The following is a 23,305-nucleotide window of genomic DNA, read 5'->3' on the forward strand; positions in this document are numbered from 1 at the left end:
ATGCTTTTTCTTCTGCAGGTTGGTCTGGGAAATTCATTTACTGACAGGATCTGAATTGCTGTTGAAATATGTGACTTCCTCATGCTCTCAGATGTGGATTTCAATTCCTGACTTTGCTGCCAGAACCACTAAGTGCTGATTTTTATGGTGCAGTGTTCCTTTGTTATATCCCTATGAAGTTGTAACAGACAGATAATGAATATGCTTTAGAAATGGCCTTTTGCTTAAAGGAAAAAAAAGTGCTGTGCACAAACTTGTTAGGATTGTTGTGTACATGGACTATGGCATAGCAGGGCATGGGATATGTTTTACAAAAGGCAGGGAGAAAATGAGGGCTATTCTGTAACAGCATGAATGGTTGGTCCTGCAAGCTAAGAAGAAATCACCTTCCAGATGCTGGTGCAGACTTTCTTTATGGAAATGCGTCAGGATGCCTGGCAGAGCCACATGATTAAGTTGCATGGGTAGATTGCACTGAGGTTGCACGACAGGTTGATGTCCACTAGTAAGATCATAGAAATAAAGAAGGATGGCTTCTAATACAGATCCTTGCTGATCGATCCTTGGTCCTTCTAATACAGATCCTTGCTGAACCCCACAAGCATTCCATGACTCTGCTTTCAGTATCACAAGCGAAAATGTTTCCCTGTTTGGGTTCTTCTACATATTTATGGTATGTGTCATGTTATTCTCACACTAATCCATCTGGTCAGGCAAGATTTACTCTTATTTGATATTTGATAATTATGATTGCTATCTGCTGGGGCTTTGATTATGTATCCCCTTATTTTTGTTCTATCCTTTTACTCTCATTAATATGTGTATTTTTAAAAGTCCCACCCCCTACGTTATGCAAGATACATGTTCTGCATTCTCAATGTACCCCAAGCTATAAAAAGAGAGCAGATCACCTCAAATGTCCCACATGAGGCTAATCCAAGGATCTAAACATTGATGTGAAATACTGTTCCATTCTTCGTTCAGTTCTTCCCTCTATGTCCACCTGCTTCTAGGTAGGCTGTGTGGAGAAGTGAGCATAGCAGGAGATTGAGGACAGTAAATTTCTTTACAGTATTAACTGTGAAACACTGTGGTGGCTACATAATGAGTAAAATTTAACCCGGCTGTCAGGGCAATATAGGACCTTTGTTTCTGCATCCAAGAAATGGAGATACTGATGCTGATATTGTTTATTAGCTCCTTTCTCATATAGCTAAAATAATTACAATTTATCACACATTAAGCAGTGGCATCTCAGTCAGTTCTCTGATAAAGGTAATCAGCTTCCATTTACATGTAATAAGTCTGCTAACTGTATTTTGCATATCCACCTTTATGGTAACATAAAGGTCAACCTTAGTGGTGACATCAAAAGATTAAGGTCTATATTTCCAGGAAAAGTCCTCTAATTTTGGCTGCTAACTTTGATAAAGCTTGAGCCTGAATTTCTGAGGTACCGAGAGCTCAGATGTGGAAGAAATCAGAAAAATGCAGCACCTGAGAAAATCAGAGCCAGAATGTTTCAAGCTGAGCCACAAATGAATGGGGAAGTAAAATTAAAAACCCTCTCCAGTAAACCTAGCTCTGGGGAAGTCTAAGTTTGCTCCTTCTCTTCTTTACTTCCTTATGCTTATTTCTGGATCTCCTTCACTAATTTTTCAGATTATACTATATGTTAGCATGCTTTATTCAAAGTAATTCTTCCTTCTTATCTATTATCTCATTAGTTTTAAATGTTGTCCCTGGTTTTTGGTTTTTTTGCTTTTTAGTTATGTTGATCTGTACACAAAAGTACGAACAATAGTTTGCTTGTTACTGGAACAGGAAGATACTCACTCTAAAACTGGACTTTCTCCTTTTGCATTTTTTCAGGGCTGTTGGTTTACTGTCAACAATACAAGGTACTTTGTACATGTCAGGCACTGCCACGTGCAAAGTGAAAGAATTAGCAGCACTAAGTCTTAAAATCTAATCCATTCTGAAGCCAACTTTAATTTACACACCCCAAGATTTCCAACACCTCACACGGAGTTGCAGGCGTCTGCTGGTCTTGAGGTTAAAGAACTCAGACAATAAGTATCCTCAAAAAAGTATGCACAGCAGAGTTGAAACAAAATCAGGGTTAGCGATCTTGTAAACTAGACAGGTGTTAGTGCAAGCAGTTAAAAAAGTCTGCTTGTGTATGTTTATGAAGCTCTTCCGCATGTGAGAAGCCAATTGTAATTGATTTTTATTATTCATGGGTAGAGTTTCAATGTGAAGTTGTTGTAAAAGCACTGCCCTGTCAGACTATTTAAGACTGCCTGCAAGCTACAGACCTTGAAAGCCTCACGAGTGAAGTTGTGGAAATGTTTTCTTTCCCTTCATTGCCACGGGTCAGTGGTTCATATTCCATGTGTGTGCATGGGTTGTTTTAATCAGGATTTTCCTTGTTTCTAGTGGTAGTCTAGTGTCTGTTTTTATTTTTGCTGTTTTTTAGCTGTGATGGTCTTTGAAGGCTAGCATGGCTCTAATCCATTTCAGCAGGAGAAGGTAGTTGTTGCAAGTTCTGATGCAATCCTAGTTTTGTTTCAGATCCACCTGAGAAAATGTTCCAGATCCTTGCAATGCTGTTGCTGGAAACACAGCTCTATGTGGTTTCAGGTGAGAGAGAAACTGCCTTTCAATTCCACCAGCAGAACCAACGCAGCAAATACCGCTACGCCCTCAGTACATGGGCTTCAGCACCTCCAGTGATACTTGCATGAACAGCCAGTGATGTCTGGAGGCTCTGCTTTGCAACGTCTTACAGGAGGCACTGTGTACTAATTGAGTACAGGACAGATGTCCGTCACTTTCCACAATCGTGGTTCTTTAAAGCATAGTGAATTGGCAGCTGAGGTGTCCAGCAGGCATGGCTATGAGAGGGAGGATGCCCAAAGCAACCTAAGCCAATTGTAAATTAAACAACCTCAGTGTGAGGCAGAGTGAAATAAAACTACGTGTATTCCCCTGTCCATGCCTGTAGCAGGAGTAGTTTGGCTAAAACCCAGAAGGGGCTTGGCACTTCTTCATATTATTTTTTCCCTCATTACAGTTGTATTAAAGTAAATAAACAAACATTGCTAAGAGGAATTGAAGCTTTCCCTGTAAGTATTTCACAAACACGTGAAATAAAGGGAATGCATAAACAGCTGCACGAACTTCTCTTTTTAATGTCACTGTCAAGATTTCCAAGTGCTTCTGAATTAAATCTGCCAACATATGGTACATCCAATATAGAAAGTAGTAACAAGGTATATTGAATGATGTATCATAAATAACTCTCCTTTATCAAGACACTTTAAAATGGTAAAAAATTCATAACAACATGAATTTCAGATTTGGTGAATGGCTAAGAAGATTATTTTTATATACTTTCTGTAATATTGTTGCATATATCTGAGAAGACACATGGGATCAAATGATACTCACATGGTCCCAGGCTTGTGGAAGACTGTAATTGCAACATAGCCATTCTTCCAAGTCACACATGCTTATCCAGTGCAACTCTATTTGTTTCACAGGAGTTACACTGGATTTTGTCTTTGTAAAGGATAATGGAATTAGATTTACTATATCCACAATTAACTGTTGCTTTTACTAGAATCCTATGACATATAAGATAACAATCATAGTTTCATAGAAGTGCTCCCTGTGTAATCACTGACTCAACCTTAAGTTATTTCTAAAATATGAAAAAAAACCTTGCTCGTTTTGTCATTGTCTTTCAGACTCTGTAATCAATATAGAATATAGACAATTTGCTATAAATACTACTGACATGGTAAAAATGTTAGTGTGAATAGGGACAAAAAATGCTTAAAACTTTTAGTCAAACCAGTAACCATATGCCTGACTACATGACACCTTTTTGACCAAGTTTAAAGAAAATCAGAACATAACTTAATACAACAAATGAAACTGTTTTCTTTTCCTGCAGTAGCTTTATTTACAGTTGAAGTTCCTCAACAGCTATACGTTGTGGAGTATGGCAGCAACGTGACCATGGAATGCAGATTTCCTGTGAACGGCTCGTTAAACCTAGGACTCCTGACTGTTGTTTGGGAGCAAAAAAGGCAGGGCCAGTCGAAATCCAAAGAGGTGTACACACTCCGCAATGGGAAGGCATTCCCTCCATCCCAACATCACGATTACATAGGAAGAGCAGCACTTTTGCACGGTGAACTGAAATTGGGACGAGCTATCCTCCAGATCACCAGCGTGAAGATCACAGATGCAGGATCATACCTTTGCCTCATTGACTACCAGGGCGTGGACTACAAGTACGTTACTTTGGAAGTAAAAGGTTAGTGGCTGAATTGAATGTAAGTATATATTCATTGAGATGTCTCTACTAAATTCCTACAGGCTTGTAGAACTTGATTAATTTGGAGGAATTTGTTGCTAATTCCTCACCAAACCCTGTGCTCAGCCCCGAGGTGAACCAAAGCAGTTGTCTTAGTGCTGGCTAGTCTTTGGTTCAACGGCCAGCTGAGCTTCTCTAGGAGCAGCGTGTGCTAGAGAGGGAGAGCAACCGCTCCCCCTCCGTCCTTCATCCTTCCTCCTTCTTCCCACACCCTCTTCTCCAGTGCCGCAACCCCCACCTCTCACTTGACCCCCTGCCCTGTTGGGCCACCTCTGGCCCAAAAGTTTCTCGGAGGTGCTTTAATTTACTTATGAGCCCTGCTGCGACTACCCAAGTGGCTGGGAATTCCCCGACTGACTGCAGCTCCCAGAGCAAGGACATGTGATCTTCTGTGTTCGTCAAAGCCAAATGGACATTATTAATAAAGGCATATGTTACTGGATAGCATGGCAGACCAGTGCTTTGAAAGGCCTCTGGTGTTTCCCACTAACTGCAGTAAGTCTGTGTGATACAAGGCAGCATCCATTTCCCACCCAGGCATTTAAATAACAAGTTTTGTCAAACACAAAAATGGATACAGCCATTTTTAAGACCCACATTGGTTCCTCTGAGCTGTCCTCACAGAAATTCTAAGTTCATTTTGTTCTAATATGATGAAAACATCACACTTGTTCATAAGCTATGGTAAAACAAACATTAAAAACAGCCTTTTTCTTGAAGTGGCATATTCAAAAAGTGAAAATAGAGTCCCATGAGACTTCACTTGTTTCCTCTGTATTGAGAAATTATAAATTCAGTGTCAACTGCTGCCTTGTATAAAGTAGTGGAGTAAGTTCTGTCACTGTAGGCGTGAGAAGGATTGAATAACGAATATTGAATGGTTCTACAAAACATCCTTCATCATTTCAAGTAAGTGTACCTCAGGTACAGCCACAGACAAAATATGGCATTAGAGGGAAGGAGGGAAACTGAAGTGGGAAAATGACTATTGTTGCATAAAGTAATTTCACTCAACTTCTTCTTATGCAGCATCCTACAAGAGAATAAACACTCAAGTAATGAGAAAACCAGGTGAAGACAAGTATGTTTTTATGTGCCAGTCAGAAGGCTTTCCTCTGGCAGAGGTTTTCTGGCGAAAAGAGAACTTGAATCTCAGTGGATCTGCAAATACCACCTATACGCTGACTGCAGACGGTCTCTACAATGTGACCAGCATCCTGACGTTCAAACCAAACATGAGTGAGAACTACAGTTGCGTGTTCTGGAATAAAGAACTGAATGGAGAAACTTCAGCTCGCATTTCCACTTCAGGTTTGTATCACCTTGAACTTGTACAAGACAGAGACTGTTTGTACATACATCGTGTCCTATGATCCATCTCTGGAATTCGGTTCTAGAAAACAGTGCAATATTGATGCTCTGGAAAAGAAACAAGTCAGTATTATTTCTGCCTTCGAAGCCTCAGCTAGCTCACACTCCAACAAGCCAGTCTGTCATTTTTCTGTATATTTTAAACTTAGGGTAGCTCCCATTAGTTGGCTGCCAGTACAGAGGAAATTCTTTAATCTGCATGGGTGTCTTCCCTGATCTAGACTCCTAATTAATTGTTCTTCAGATGGGATACAGATAAATTGCAGTAGTGCTCACTCAAATGCCATACAAATGAGAGATTTGACTTATTTTTTGTAAAGCTTCTTATAGTAATATTGCAGAACAAAGTATTCATAAAATGAGAGTAAAACACTACATTGATAAATTTTAAGAATCTTTTGTTCGGTCAGAGCAAGACTTTGGAGAATCAGAACTGGTAACTTCATAAATGATGCCTGTTTTGTAAGTTACAAATTTACTTTCTTTTCATGTTTTTGACAGCTTTAATGAGCACACAGTATAGCGGACAAAAATCCCTGATCTTATTTATCATCCCCACATGTGTGATGGTAGCTGTCCTTCCCTCTGCACTAATAATCTTTCAAAAGAGAAAATCATTCAAGAATGGGCAACCGAAAAAAGGTACATTTTACTTCAGATAGTGGTTCTTTTCACTTATTCTTTATTTTTCCTGTGAATGACCTTTTGGAAGTTTTAGTAACTCTAGGCACGCTTGTGTGACTTTGGTCACATTTTATTTCTAGATGCGCTCTGTTCTAAAATGAGATCTTGCATCATTTGAGTTGGGTTTTATTTTCCTCACCTTGTTACTTACGTGAGACAAGGTATATGGAAAGATACATCTTCTTATCTAACCAGCTACTGTTCTGCAAAGAACACAAACAAGCTTTGGCTTGCGTAAGGAGGGCTGCAAAAACATAGTTTGAATGGTGTTTTTCTTCATGGCTACAAAGACATTGTAGCTACAGCATATGACACAGAACTTTTATTTTCAACCTCCATTAAGGCTGTATAACTAAAATGATATGCTGTACTGGACTACTACAAATAGTGTTTCTTTCCTTGTTTGCAAGTACAATAGTGGAAAAGTAATAAAGCAAACAGGCTATTATTCTAGTCTTTTCTTGCATATGAATAGACTCCAGTAAACTCAGACAAATGTATTTATTGTCATGAAATGAAAGCCTTGCTATTAAGGACTTCAGAATTTGGTTCAAAATTTGTAAAAGAAAAGAAGTGTAGAGAAGTTTATGTATTTGATATGAGTTAATAATAAAATTAAATGTGCTTAAAACTCAGTTTAATGTAAAAGTTTGTTGAATTGTATTGTTCCTTTCAAATCTAGAAATGTTTAAGCTAAATTTGTATATATTTACTTTAACAGACAGGAGTAGAAAACTGAACCCTAACCTGAAAGATGAGGACAGTAAGTGATAGGGTTTTCTATGTTTATGCTTACAGCTTTTTCTTTCTTACAGCTAAAATCTTTATAAATCTATAGATGGCAACTTAAATAATGTTGCATCAAAATAGAAGCTAGTTTTGAATTTAAATTCAACTTTTCTTCAATTTTCTAAAAATGCAGTATCTAACATTATGACTTTCTCACAGGCGATGTAAAAATTTCTAAATGTTTGTTCCCTTTCACTGAGATACAGATAGCTTGCACACATAGCTTGGTATACACCTCTGTACACTAACTGCACTTCTAGTAGCCTCAGCTGAGTAGGATACACACAGAAAGCTGGTTGTTTTGGAAGGAATGGAGATTTTGGAGAGGAGAAGGCATGAATTCACTGATGCCCATATCACCTCAGATTGGAGTGCTTGCATCTTACCCATAGCTGTCCAATCTACTGACGTCGGTAGATATTGCAGTCAAAATGACACTTTCAGAAAAGCACTTTCACCTTTCAGAAATCAGCACTTGCTGTAGTCAAAGGCCTTTTTTTATTTTTCACATGATGGTGTGAAACTTCAGTGGAATTATGCCATGTGCAAATGCAAAAAAGCTCAAGGCAAGCAGCAACCTGGAGGACAGTGTTGGTGCGTGTCCAGACATAATTCCAGTGCACGTTGTCTGAGCACGGCATGGCTTCACGTGGCTTTTTGTATTACTATTTTGTAGAATTTTTTCCCTTTGTAGGCCCTAGCCTCCTCTGTGCACTTTCTGAAATGAAGAAATTAAAGGAGAGGTAGTTGCTTTTTGTGGTTTTGCTTTACTTCTTCATTTTAATGACCGAAAATCTTTTTGCAACATGCAGTAAGTCATATGACAAACATTTATATTTCTCAGCATCATATATTTTTAAGAAACACTGGAAAGAACCTTTTTTCCATGATGAGTAGGTAGTTGAAGCATAAAAGCCACAGATACTTTACCAGAGAGTCTTGGAAATGACCCACATGGCCCTGGTTACAGGAACAAGGATAGTTCATGTTATCATTTTAACCTACAGCTCAAGCTGTATCAGCACTGAAGATGTAGGACATTTGACCTCATCACTGAAGTCCCAGTTCTGCAAACTTTTATTCAGATGCAGAGATTTTAGTGACAAGCATTCCTGTGAATGCTACCTAACCAGATTTCAGTTTTGTTATTTCATTTATATGGCTGATAGTGATAGCTTTGATGTAATAGAAAATTCAGAATTTGGACCACAGATAAGAGAGAGAGAGAGAATTCTTCCCTCTGAAAAGTTTGCAGCAGGATGTCTTTGTAATTAATGGCAGCTTTAAGGAGCTATTGTAACTTCAGCATGGCCCAGAAAAGCTTGCATACAATGAAGATAGAGCTTTCACTTTTTACCACTCAGTTGTTAAAATCAGGCTATTTATTTGCTTAAATTATTGCAGATTTTTAAAATAATGCTATTCCATTTTCTTTCTTTAAGGAGATGATTTTAACTCTCAAACTGAGGCTTTATACTTGTCAACTGTCACAGCTTCAAGAGACAGTGGGAGTGTGGGTCTGTGAAAACTCTCCATCTCACGTGCCGTAATTTGCACTATTTGTATCTGGTTTTGGGGACTTCAAAGAAAAGTTACAGCACTTTAGCTTTGGGATGAACAGTGAACTCACGGGGATTTATTGGCACTGCAGCAATGGAAAGCTATGCCTCTTCAGATACCATATCTTGAAGTTACTGAGAATTATGCTGTCATGAAATGTGGTTTACCATTGTGAAGAGGTTATCTGAGTGCCTTTGATACACTTTACTTTTGGATTTACTGTTGCTCAAGGAATTGTTGTTTAAGAATGTGTTTATTAACTGTTCCCGTCTCAGGAATGGTGCTTGGATTCAAACATCTTGTGGGAATTTGAATAAAAGCTGTACATGCTATCTTATGTCTAAACAGTCATCTTTCAGGTGGAGACATCGTTACACGCCCGCATCTCATTTCCAAACTTTCCAACACATTAAACTGGAAATTACCACAAGTACCCACCAGCATGGCAATATATGGAAGATATTTCATATCACAAAAGCAGTAAGAGGTTGAAGTGAAATCAAAGGACAGACAAAAAAAAAATCCCAACACCAACAGTAAATTAACATTATGTCACAGAATAGAATTTTAATGCACAGTCTATGTAAAACCCCGTAAGTAAGTCAGGTAAAAATACGTGAACTGTGATGCTATGCTACATGACAGTAAGAAGTTTTACATTTGAACTAATTACTCAACAGAATTTTCTTTAGGAGGAATTTGGAAGGAAAAGTGAAAATGAAGCTCAGCCAGATTTCCCCACTGATTATTTTTAAACAGTAATTTTAACTTTTCTCAGAGGAAAAGATGAGTCTTCTCCATGCCAGGCACTTATGTGTTTTACTTCCTATTACTGGAATGCCTAAAAATGCCTCATTCAACTCCAAATACGCTGTGTGCTCGGCGTAGCTTCTACAGTGCCAGTTTTGAAAAAATGCCCAACAGGAAACAACTTTGCATCTTAGATAGTAATCAGATAGTGAAGCAAGGGCACTGGGTAGGATTTGTCATATTATTTTCAAAAAGCACTGGCTCTGGCGAGCTGCATTTTCTCCTAAGAGAGACGTAGCAAGATTGAAGAAAGGTGTTCACATGGAAACTACTTTTGTCATTCTCTTGATCTTGGAAAAGTGCTATCTGTTTCACAAAAAATATCATATCAGTAATGTTAAGGTTTTCTTCATAGCACTTGCTCTGGATTAAGATGGGAGCTGCCTTCTCCAGTGTCATGTTGCAGCTATTTACTCTAGCACAAAGTGGACCTACAGTGCTGCTATGAGACCAGAAAGACAGCATTCACACCCTCTTCTGTTTCACCAGGCTAGCTGATTAATTAAACAGCAGGGCTGCTGTTGATTTTACTTGTGGAAGAGAAAAACTAATCTCTCTCTGTCATCACCTCTACTTTAATACCTATGTATTGTACCTTTAAATACTCATTTGTAGCCATTGGATTCAGCTGAGACAAATCTACACTAGGCTTGCTATGTCCTCGCTGACATGGCAAATCAGGTAAGATGTCAGAGAATCAGAGGCAGCTTCTTGAAGCATTGCTTAGCTTCAGATGCAACAGCAGCTTGGGGACTGCCGTGGCTTGTACCATCTAGCAATACTTAAGGGCCAGTGCATAAGGTCAAGCAATTTCTCCCCATGCCAGATTTTTCTCCACTGGGAACTATGAGCCCCTTCTGTCAGCCACGGTGAAAAATCTAACCCTCTGTGTTCCTGGAAGGACTTCATTCTGCATTTTTCTATTTCTTTTTTCCTCCTAATCATAAAATGGAAGTAATTCAAACTGAATTTATGTGGATGAACATAAACAGTACATCACAGCCTTTGAAATTAGATTATGGTGATTATCATTGTTCCTTACTGAAATGAAAGTCATCCTGACATTATCTTATGCTGCTGAGTAAATGTTGCCTTGGCATGGGCAGGGAAGAACAGGTGTGGGCAACACTTCTTGCCCATTTTATGAGCATAGCAAACACTACCCTGCTTTTCCTCTTAATGGTCTGTACACTGAAAGGTTTCACCTGGCATCCCTAGGCAGAGGCAGCTCAGCTTTGCACAACAATCCTACGCCCTATCCGCTCCATTTCATATGATAGGAGCAATAGTACTAGTTACTGTAATAAGCATAAGAATACCCAGAAATGTATCTTGGTTTACAAGTTTCTATTTTTACCAGCTCTCACTGGATAATTATGAACTGCAATAAAAATAAATCAGGATGATTGTCACATCTTAGTATGTGAAAGTTAGCTTGTCAGCAGCTTGACCAGTCTATATGTGTCTATGAATTCATGCATGAGTTGTTTTTTACTGTAAACCATTGAGCATATGATACGTGTGTGATATGATGAGTCTCTGTTCTTTCTGCTTCAGCTACAGTTTTACACGCTGTTATCTTGAAACAGCTGAAGTAAGAGTTTTCAGATACAGATAAACTGTGTGCAAAATGCTTGAAGGGTTTGGGGTTTTTTTTGTTAGTTTTGAAGTTTACAATGAGTCAAGAGCTGATATTATTAGACCAGATAATATTAGATATTTTTAGATGTACTATAAAGATTAGTTTGTAGGGATTGACTTTAAAACTTACTTACACTCTCAACTGGCATTTTAGAGTGGCATAGTGGACACCTTGCATAGGAAGCTTCCACTATCTTTTCTGATATGTACCTCCTCTATTCATCTCCATACATTTGTCCCAACTAGGAGAATGTCATAAGCAATAGCATATGTGTACTGTATAAGGTATGGATTCAGTTAAAGTTGGTGGAGTGTTTGCATGGAAAGATGTGCAAAGAATCTACTCACTGGTTTATAGTCATCAAAAACATAGTTCACTGAATTTTAATGATGATCATTTTTCACAAGCAAGTATAAAAAAAAATAGGTTTTAAGTATCGAATTCTTCTTGTCTGGCTAAGGAACACTACTTTTGCAATCCTCTGACCTGCTTTACTATGAGTGAGATATTTGCCATTTTAGCAGAGGAACAACTGGCAAATTGGGTGATTAGTCTTCTTGCTCATTCCTCACCTCTGCTATTTACCATAGATTTTAAGGGCTTGCAGTAGGTTCATCTGGGCTTTTCTACCACAGCAACATTCTTAGTATCTGTGAGCTGCAGCTTGCTCTGTGATTAGGAGCACTGAGGAGAGTAAGATTAGCTCTGTCTTGTACCATGTTCACTTTCATACCAGCAACAGCCTAAACCCACTCCATTTACTTGATTTCCATTAGCACAGACATGGCTGAAAGCAACAGTTAACATCAAGAATGTTAGTATCTTTGGAAAAAGACTGAAGTGGAAGATGGATTTCTAATGGCCAGTTGAAACGTAAGCCTTACAAGACTTATGTCTGCATACCAGGAAACTGCCAGCTGATTCTGACCATGGCTTACTGGGAGCAGTTGGAAATGCCTTTTAGAGGTTTGGATTGCCAATGAACAAAACCCTATGTCTTTCTTAAGAACTGGCGTCGTCATCTTTTCTTACAGAATTTCTTCCTTCACCTGACAGAAACGTGCTGCTTGCTACCAAAACCAGTATCTTCCTACTTCACAAAATAGCAAAGGAGAACGGTTTTACCTTTCTCTGTACACCTCTATACTGTAAAGAATCACCGTTACCGGAACAGATCTAACTTCAAAGTAGGCTTTGCTTTCTGTGGGGGTGGGAGTCAACTAAGTGACCTCCAGAAGTCCCTTCTAACCCAAAGTGACCTTTGATTGTAAATTTGTTGTTCAAATTGGCTTCTGTATCCTTTGTAATTATCAGACTTTTCTTATAAAGCACGGCCTGAAAGTATAGCCCCACATCAATGACTGCCATCTGGTTTGACAAGACATCCTGGTTTTCCTCAGCATGTTGTCACGTGTGCCCTGAAATACTATTTTATAGCCAGTGCACTGTAATATTTCACTCAACTTCAGTATGCAGCCATATGGTAAAAAGTAGCTGACACAGGTAAATGCACCATGCAAACATTGTTAAAAGCTGACTTAAAAGAAACATTAATCAAGTTCAAATGTATTTACTTTTGGCTTTCATGTTTACTGCCCTTTTTCTGCATCTGAGGTTTGTTTACTCACAAAGCTTGTTCCTTAATGGGCTTTTCCAAGTGAGAAGTGAAATGTCTTTTATGCAAAGTCTGTGTTAGAAACCACTTTACATAAGGAAATAAGACAAACCTTATACAGTAGAAATTTGAAGAGTGGGTTTAAGTGCATTCCTTACACACACGTGTTTTTCAAGCAGTCGGGCAAGATGATTACATGAGTCTCAGCTGGTGAAGATAGGGCTTTCTGTGGTGAGGTGGGGAATCTATCTAGTCAGAAATTTGGAGTTCTAATTGCAATGGAAATGTTGCTAGCAAGAAGATTGCTGTGCTACTGGATGACTGCATTTGTGTATGAATCCCACCTTTTTTCAGGTGAGATGATGAACATACTCTTCCCAGATCTAAAGTAGACAATTGTCACGTGTTGTCACGTGTGCCCTGAAATACTATTTTATAGCCAGTGCACTGTAATATTTCACTCAACTTCAGTATGCAGCCATATGGTAAAAAGTAGCTGACACAGGTAAATGCACCGTGCAAACATTGTTAAAAGCTGACTTAACAATGCTCCAGCTTGGCAACAGCTATACCAAAATGCTAAGCCGACAAACAGTGAAATAACCCTTTCCACCTTGTATTCATGGAGCAGTGAAGTAAAACCTGGCAGAACAAAGAAGCCAGATATTGGTGAAGAGACACATAAACCTGAGAATGTCACTGAGAAAGGAGAAGCTTTTGGTGGGAAAAGAGAACAGGAGAAGGTCAACAATTTTTGTTTCAAGGACCCAGAATTTTTATGAGAATAGTAAAGTCAGATGAAGGACTGTGAGCTCAAAGAATTTCCTGGTTCATGTAAGAAGCCATGAACTGCTGAGGGATGCTTCTGTACGTCCCCAAAATATTGCAACTCCAGTCCATGGAGCTGTCTCAGACTGGTGAGAAAACTGAGGCAGCAATACAGCTGTAAATTTATTGAGCAAAAGCAACACATTTAGACCTCTATGCAAAGTCTTTGATTTTCTGTATGTTTGCCATGCATATACTTCATGCTCCTAAAGAGTTGTGAAGTAAAATGTAAATCACAGAGTGTAGACCTTGCTGATATTGGGGAAGATGTCAGAGACAGAGCCTGCTTCTGGACTAGTTAAATGCTCAAAGCCAGGAGCAGAATCTGATTCAGCAAACTTAGAGATGGAGAATCTGGTGAATTCCCAGCTGAGAAGCTTATTTACATGAGAGTCTGAATTTCACAGAGCTGGATGAAGATTAGTATATGCTGTGAATAGGAACTATTTACACCTTCCCATACATTCTGCTGTTGACATAGATTTAACAGTTTAACTTTGGAAGAGACCATTGGATCAGTTGTTTTAATTGCCCCTATGTTACAGCTCATGAAGAATTGTTCAGGTTCTTTATAACAAGCCTCAAACTTCACCTTTACAAAGTTGTTCAGTTTTCCAAAACTGAAAATGTGTATGACAATTGCTGCAAGAGAACAGAAGATCAGAGCCCCAGTCACCTCCACTGGGAGGAAGTTGGTTGGGTCAGGTATTCCCAGGATTTCTGCAATGCTGAGTTGTACAAGTGTACCCCACATTGGAGGAAGGAAGGTGGAAAAAGCCCAAGGGTGCGAAAAATTTTGTTGCATCAGTCAAGACAGTCTTGAACAAGACATACTCTGGAAGCCATTTCAGGGCACGAGCCAACTCTGCAAGTTGACAGTTAGTCATTGCTGACCTTGCCCAGTCTCTGATACTTCAGACAAGGACGCCATCATGCTGGAAGCCAAACCATGCACTGGGATAACTTAACACTCCTGATGTTTCCAGGTGACTGGCTACAGTCTGAAACATGGAGATTTAGTTGTGCATCTTGCCCGACAGGAGAACTGCTCATGGGCAGAAGCTGAAAGGTTCTTGACTCAATAGAGAAAGCTATGAAGAATTGTAGGAAGTGATTAGCAAAATTAACTAGATAGATGGGCTCACAGTCCCATGTAGAGAAGGCCAAGGATTTTCTCAAGTCAAAGGTCATCAACATATGAATCTTCTCTGTGCTGGGTCTTGATATAAGCCATGCATCCTTTGTTGATCTGCGTATTTTCAGCTTCATTCTTTAACTCATCTGCCTCAGGTACCCTGTCAGTTACAGCAGCACAACTGCATATATAACTTAGCTCCAGTTCTGGGCTACATGTATGACTTGCTCCTTGATGTGTTATTTGAAACCAAGATCAAAACAAGATCATAACTGAGATAATTAAGCTTCCTGTTTCCAAGCCTGCATAGTTGTCCTTTTTGTCATTGCCCTTTATAGAACTTGAGTACTCCTTGGATTTTGCCTGCCTGCCTGAGAGGGAAGACAGGATTGCTGTTAAGAAAAATATCTCATTTAGGTTATTGGAGGGATAGTCCACCAGGATGGAAAGGAGTTGTTTAAAAGTCAATAGTGGCATAGAAATAAAGGTATAAAGTGGCTCTGTGCTAAATGCAGTGCAGAGATTAGGCTTCTTGAGAGTTTTAGAGTAGGTAGGCTCAGAAAAAGCTTTTCAGTGAAAGTGGTAGAGCAAACCCCAAACTCGTTTACAGCTAGAGCCCAGTAAGTTTATGGAAGCGATTGTATGACTTGGGTCTTGTGACATTGGGGTCCTGGACATGGTAATCATGAGACCTTCTCCAATTCTGTGGTCCTGTCTTAAAGATCACACAAACCCTTTTTACCACATGCTGAGGTGTATACCTGTGAGGACACAGGCTCTCCTGGAGTTACAACTTTTGAGATACTGTTTCCCACCCAGTAGGTGTGGCCTGTATTAATTTTCCTTCACAACCCCCTTAATAAACAGGAGTAACAAGCTGCAGTTATCCACTACTGAGTTCCTACTCAGAGATTCTGATTGCTTAGGCCTATAAACAAAAAAGGTCTGTTCTAATAAAAAAGTTTTGCCCTTGGTGTCTGGCCAAACACTTCTTCATATCTGGGTTTTTCCCAGGAGAACCAGAACATGTGCACAGCTTTGATGTGTATTGAAACTTTACTTCTCATGAGAAACAGCTCTCATCTTGCAGTGTCATGAAGCAAATGCTCTAGTAAAGGGGCCTGCTGCTAGTTTAGAAACCAGAAGCCTCACAGCAGGAATGAGGAACAAGGAAAACCGTTCTTCAGTCCTATGTGGCGACCGCTGTAAGCTAGTCATTCCCACGTGTAGGTAGATGCTCAGGCTTGCTCCACACCAGCCTTTCACTTCCTAGCTGTCTGACAGTGGGAGCACTCATACAGAGGACAGGTACGAGTTGCTGCCCTGCCTGCTGCTCCAGTTCTGCAGGCATTGGCCAGCTACCATGTGTGTGTGGTGTTCACAGGCACAACGTGGCATGGCTGTTTGCAGAATTGGGCTTTGTGCCATGAAGATGTGCTCTGTGAAGAGCAGCTACAAAAGCATTTGAAACAAATCGTGCTACACAGTCTGTGGCAACAGAGTGTAGGGGGCAAAAGTGACGCAACCTGGTTTAAACCCCTCCTTGTGACTATGAATGTCCCTGAAAATCTTTTAAACCGTTAATTAAACCCAAAAAGCCACAGGGAGCTAAGAGAAACAAAACTGGAATGAGTTAGGGAATCCAGCTGGTATTTTCAGCCTAATTCTTTGATTTTTTCCACTTTTGTAGATTTAAGTTGAACCTTTCTTTTTATCAGTGTTTTAACAGGATACAGTATCTTTTAAAAATCCACTTTTGTTCATAAGAGAGGTTCTTCCTCTGGCTTTTGGAAGGCTGGGACAACAGGATAAGGTTGTTCTTGTTTTCTTCCAAAAATTGGGAACTGGAGATCTCAGTGCTGCAAGCTGCTTTGTATAAGCAGATGTGATATATTTACAGAAGCCCACTGAAGTACAGCAGACTGTACTGCAGCAAATATACTTGAATGCAGGGACCTATTTTTAATAAATCTGTCCAAACAGCAGGCCACACACCCCAGCATCATAGTACCACGTTTATTTGAACTTTTAACTTTGGGAAACAGTTGCTGCGAAAAGCAGCAGCAAAATAGCTATGTTCCTGAAAATGTAAGAGTAACTGCATTGAAAACTCAAACGGCTGCTCTCTGAAGGAACAAGGCAGCCTGTTTTGGCCCCGTTTTCCATCCCGGGTATGAGTTCACATATGAAGACTCAAGATAGGGACTACTTTTTTGTACTGAATTTTGCTATTTGTCATCTGATCTATTTTGTAAGAAGCACAGAATTTCCTGAGGAAGGGATTTAATTAGCTGACTTCATGGTTTTCTAAGTTAGTGAAGCACCAACACAGTATCTTGTATCTGAGAATCTCGAAGTATTTTCCAAGTGTGCGTAAACATCATTATACTATTTTACTGATGGAGAAGGCAAGCATGTACCCTAATAAAAGCAGGCTGAAGGACATCAAAAGAATAAAAGCCACATCTCTTGAGGTTCCTACCTACTACCTACTACTACTATCCCCATATAACTAGTTTTACTATCCTTGCAGGGCAAACTAAGTGTCAGTGAGCTGCAAGAGCAGTGCTGCCCCATGAGGGGCTATGGACGAGGAGTGGAGGGCAACCTCAGCACCATGCCCTCCCCAGGAGGGTACAGCCCCACGGTGCCTAAGCAGGACCAGGGCTGGTGACACAGTCTCTCAACAACCTCTTGCCAGCCAAGGTGATACATCAGGTCTAAGACCCACCTAGGGGATCCAGTTAGGCGCACCCAGCCAGGCATGGAGGCTGGGCAATCTACAGCACGAGCCCATAGTCCAGCCAGGAAAAGCAGTAAGTCAGGACGGCAGGGGACAGGACTGGGCACAGACCTATGTACAGCTCAGCTCAGGCAAGGCTTGGGTGCCTGGGCATGAGCTTAAAGGGGACTCCTGGGCCCATAGGCAGAGGGTGCGTTGGTGGGGTCACCGATGAGGCTGGCTAGGGCAGCTAAAGCCTACTGTTGCACGTAGTCCCCTGGCAATGAGGAGTCCATTGCCTTCTGTAAACCATCCCGTGTTCATTATTACTAGTTTTAACAGCAATTATCTTTGTACAAGAGCAGGGCATCTCCTGTGACTCCTGTTCTCAGAGCAGCCACTTCTGCAGTATCTGTGCTCCTTCTGCTTTAACTGTTGTATTTAACTACAGCCCTGCATGTTGCTATTTTTAAATATTAAAGGGGTTTTTTTGCAATAGGGAAGCATAGAACTATTATAGTCATACTCAAATATAACTGACTGTTAACAAAAATTAAAAGTCAATTAACTTCCAGGTGCTCTTCATTGCACAGCCACACGATTTTTTCCTTAGGAAAGCAGGAAAGGCTGAGCTCCAAGTAGAGATTTGGAAAACTCTGAGCAGAAATACAGCCAACTTGATCCCTGTACCCACTCAAATGGACTTTTCTCCCTGAAACTATGAAAGTAATCAAGAAACAAAAGTTGTCCCAGCTTCTCTATAGTTAAGCTCTGCTGAGCTGACCACAATGCTGCTAACATCTTATCTCAAGTTAGGCGGATTGCTTACATGCTTTAGTGACCTATTCACTTCTCTCTTTTTCAAAGCAAACTTGGTTAAATCTAATGAGATGCCATCTCAGGGCAGCTTCCGACAGCTACACGGCATGACTTGGCAACTTTGCTACTTCTCACAACACAGCAGACCAGAAGATGGGTAGGGCTGATAACACCATAGCAAGTGGTAGAGACCTTCTTGCACTAGTTCTGCCTTTACTGAACAACTATGCTCAGGCGAGGCCTTTTAACTTAAAGAGAGTATTATACAAGGTATCATGGTATGGAGCCAAGTGAAATTCAGTTGAATAAATCATCAGCTCAAGTACTACAGAAAGACCTAATAGCAAACAGAGTAATGGAGAATCATAAACAAGATCCCATAATAAGATCCCATCATTTACAGAAAAAAAACATGGCAAAGTGCAAGAACAAAGCAAGTACTATTAAAAAAAGACAGTGACAGGTGGTAACTATGATACTTCCCCCCGCTGTAAAACAGGGAATAGACTGCTAAAAATCTGCAGCATGTTTTACTAAGCAGCCCCTGAGGATGTGAAATGAAAATAGTTTCATAGCTAAGCAAATTCTGTTGTTATTCAGTTATTTAACCCCTGGCCTGGCTGTTGGGCACGTAACCCTGGCATACTGTGTGTCCCAAACAGCAACAGGATTTTGATGGGGTCTCTAATCAGGAATTTGTTATCAAATAAGTAAAGGTTTCTTTGTATGCTAGCCTAATGGTTTTCAGTCCTATTTTCTGTCTGGTTTCTCTCCCTGCCCTCCTCTGCATATTTCATATTTCAAATTTCTCTTGAGCAGTATGTGCCAACTGCCACCAAAAAAGCAAACATAAAATGACAACACATTTGTTAACATTTTACCTATGTAACTAACATCAACTGAGTCAGAGTACCACCATCCGGCTGATGTCTCCAATAATCCCTTTCTGCTGGTAAGTCTCCAAAGGCTTTATTTTACAAATGTAAAGATCTGAATATTTTATGCTATTTGAATAAGGTGCCATTTCAAGTCAGACTCTATAAATACAATCAGATAAGCTGTCTGATGCCTAAGCGCTGTGCTCTGTCCAGGGATGTTGTGTGTGTGCGAGGGCTATTTTCTGAATACCACGAGAACAACACAAGTTGCTTCTCATGGGAAACATGAGAACAACAACACAAGTTGCTTCTCATGGGAAACATTGAGGGAAAACAGTACCACTGCTGTGAGATCTGTTTTTCTTTCTTCTTCTTTTTTAAAACACTGTTTGTGTGCACTAGCAGCACGTATGCATTTTGTAACAGAGACTCGGAATCTGGCTCTAGTGTTCTTACAGTCTTAATGACACCTAGCCCTTGTCAAACAGGCATAACAGTGGTACCTTCCATTGCTATTGACAGGAGGGAGGCTTGTATCTTACCTGCCAATTACATGTTGAAACACCAGATTGCTAAGTGATTCCACCTGTTTCATCAATAATGAAATTACAATGTCCTGTTCTTGCTGCAAAATACTGTATTTCTGCACATCTTGTATTCTTCTACTGGTAGAAGTTCAGTTTTCAGCTCCTTAATTCAGATTTTCTTACCACATTTGGAAGCTTCTCTTCAGACCTTTACAGCCACATTTGCAACATAGTGCAGGACTCAGCCTGTAACACGGGCATTTTATTTTGCTGTCTCAGCAAGAGGCACATTATTTTGAAATCCAGTTCTTAATGGGAGTATGAAGGAAGGAGGGATGAAATGTCAGTATTTCAAGGACTGTTATAAAACTTAGGGAAGAGGATCACAAGACAGAAGTCTCACAAGGCAAGGAATGTCACATGACTCAAGACAGCATGTGCTCATGAACAAGCACTTCTTTTAAATCTGGCTTTTCTCCAGATTTTGCTGAGCAATGGCATAACTGGTTTTCCCATGTATACATAGAGCTAAATCCTGAGGGGCACTGAGCTCTTGCAAGTCTTTTCATGTCCAACAGAAGCTGCAAAAACGTAACAGTTTCAAGGACTAGATCTATGCACTTATTTTTTCTCCTGACTTCAGTTATGCATGTCCTGTGCTTGCTTACAAGCCTTGCAAGCTTGTAATTTTTTCCAGCTGAAAAAGCAAAGGTTGCAAGAGCAGTTTTGCCTGTGTGCCTTCCCATAAGCTCTCAGGTATCTGTCAGAGGAATTAAACAGAAAATAAAGTTTTGCAAATGCATCTATTAAAAATTAATTTGTAATTGGCAAGTCACTAAGGTTCCCTTTTTCATTTCAATAGAGATGAATTAGAATTCTATCTATTTGTACATGGTTTCTGGATAAAATGGATACTCTGTCAAAGAACACAAACATGGCATTTTGAAATGTGTTGTCTGAGTAAAAGCTCAAGGAGGATCATTGGATACTGTGGATGAAGCATGAGTTTTGCCTCATCTGATGTTGGGGACTGCTCATGGACTATGTATTATGCATCCCAAACGGAGGTGACACTGAAATGACAGTGATTTTGATTCTGGGCATTATGATTTTGATTTTTTATGATTGAACTCACACACTGATAAAATAACGTTCTCATTACTATCAGTAAAGTAATATTGAGTTGGCATTTGCTAGGGCAAAACATCAATGATTAAAAAAGTGTTTAAGAGTTGGTATTGTAGCCCTGGTTTAGGAGTGCATTAGAAGCATGCTCACTAATTTTCAATGTGTGAATAAAAAACTCTCATCTTTACTGTAGGGCACACTAAAAGTACTAAAGTGTTTAACGTATTTAAGTACCACTGAAGCCAATGTGAGTCACAGTCATTTAAAGCACATGCTTGCTAAACTGCAGTCTTCTGACTAAACATCTTGCTGCATCTGTCCTCTATCAGGCATGCACATTTTCAGCCACAGAGATTATTTCAATATATTCGGGGTTGGCCAGCAATTTTCGTTGACCTACGTAAGTAAAACAGAAAAATAACTCTTAATATGTAAGTATAGTATTCTTAATAAAACCTAGTAATTATTCTTAATAAGACTGTAAATATGCCAGTCACTCTGAGACCTGTGTTTCCCAGGATTGTTTAAGAACAATTGGTGCTATGTTTCATCATATGATTCCAAAAAGGTAATAGAAACATTTCTGCCTGAGCATGCCCTTATTTTGCATTAATTGTCCTTTATTTACTCTAAATATTAAGCCAAGTCATAAAGCAGTACCCAAGCTGGAAAGCTGGCATCCAATGATACATTACACGCTTACCAAAACAAATAAGCACCGGTGTACAGAATTGCATTTTGTTCTGCCAGCATTCCAACCAGTTCACTTCCCACTCAAGAGTTTTGTGGGTATGGTCTACAAAAGCTGAAATGCTTCTCTTTTTTTATTAAGATCATATCATGGAAAACAAATGCTTTGATTACATTTAGGAAAATGTCTGTTTAACTCTATCAAGGAACTGCTGAAAGGTTGGCATGGTTCAGTGACTGAAAAAATGTGACTACTGGAGCGTAGTCTAAAAGCAGAAGTTCATATAGCACTTCCCCTTTTATTTTGCTGTTTTGATGCTATCTAATTTACATCTCCAGAAGAACAAGCTCTATAGCTCCACACAGTGTTTATTTACAAATGTCAAACCTCTAAACGGCACAGGATAGTTAATTAGAGATTTTTCTAAATGTGGATAAAGTCAACCAACTCTCTATATTTCTAATGCATTCTTCTTTAATGGGTTTATTTTTCTGATAGGTTATTTAGTATTTGTGAGGTCCACCTAAGAATATAACTGACAACATTCACACTTTTTGTGTGTATGTATATTACCAGCTACTCCTGACGTTGCATCTTCTGCCCCTTCAGATCTTCAGCTGCAGTACAAGCTTCTCCTTGACAAACAACTTGGAATCTGTCTCCTGAACTAATTTACACATATAACAATTTGGTGAGGCACATATTATTAGCAAGATTTTAACCACAAAGACTTAGGTGACTTCCTAGAGATCGCATAGATGTCCCTGCATGGTCTCAGACCAGAAGTTGGAACCCTTGGCATGTAATTGTCCTCACTGCTCCGAGCCTCCTGATTGGAAAACATATTCTGTTTGATGTGCAGGGGATAGGTGTGAAGAAGAGCAATTTACTCATAAATACAATAAAGAAAAGGCTCTACTTTATGCTGATGATATTCTTGCATTGAATGGGTTACCATTTAATCAATGATTTGGGATAAACAATCAGTTTTAATGTAATTTACCAATAGGTAAATGATTTTCGAGTTTTGTCCTGCAACTGGAAGGTATTTTGAGCCTGCAACAGATCATTAACAAACAGGAAAAAAAAGCAGAGTTCAAACATCATTTATTTTACATTGCACTTGAACAGGAAACAGCTCAAAAATATGATGCCTTCTCTGACAGTGACAATTTCAGTTGTACTTGCAGCTGTATTTTAGGGATGTTGGGACAGCTCTACCTCAGTATCAACTTGGCTGAATCTGACAAAAGGCCCTTATAAAAAAGCTGATTTTTTTTTTCAGTGTAGTCACTGATCCCAAAGAACTAAAAACTGAATTGATCACCCGTTTCTTTCAGACACAGACAGGTCAGTATAGACAGAGACAAGCTCCTAAGGGGAAGAGAGATGGGAACTGGAATTCCTGTTGCCCAGGATGCTGTATGGTTGTAACACACAAACCGACAGGACAGGCTCTTGAAACAAGCATGTAATTTGTTTGCGTAGCACTTTGTGGATGTTTACTTACAGCACTCTGTGTTTGTTTCCAAGCAGCTTGGGAATAAAATTCCAAAGTTCAGATGATGATCTGATAGCAAAATATTTAAAAAGAACTAGCTCAACCAGTATAAATACGTAATCAAAATAGAGTGGAGTTGCTACAGCTCTCTTTGCTTACCACATAAAAGCCTGCAGAGGGCACTGCTAATGCTATAGGCATCTTAATACACTGTCAAG

The 23,305-nt window shown here is 39.6% G+C and overlaps 1 protein-coding gene across 1 annotated transcript; it reads left to right on the plus strand.

Moving 5' to 3' along the window:
- The first annotated feature begins 600 nt into the window (after positions 1-600).
- LOC103894839 (programmed cell death 1 ligand 2) lies at positions 601-8,756 on the plus strand. Its single transcript, XM_019470760.1, has 7 exons — positions 601-673; positions 2,575-2,643; positions 3,965-4,327; positions 5,417-5,698; positions 6,260-6,400; positions 7,164-7,205; positions 8,674-8,756. The coding sequence occupies exons 2-7, from the start codon at positions 2,589-2,591 to the stop codon at positions 8,754-8,756; spliced, it is 966 nt and encodes a 321-aa protein (XP_019326305.1). The 5' UTR covers positions 601-673; positions 2,575-2,588.
- Positions 8,757-23,305: the final 14,549 nt, after the last annotated feature.

The sequence above is a fragment of the Aptenodytes forsteri genome, unplaced genomic scaffold, assembly GCF_000699145.1.
Source record: "Aptenodytes forsteri isolate BGI_AS27 unplaced genomic scaffold, ASM69914v1 Scaffold46, whole genome shotgun sequence".
Taxonomy (NCBI): domain Eukaryota; kingdom Metazoa; phylum Chordata; class Aves; order Sphenisciformes; family Spheniscidae; genus Aptenodytes; species Aptenodytes forsteri.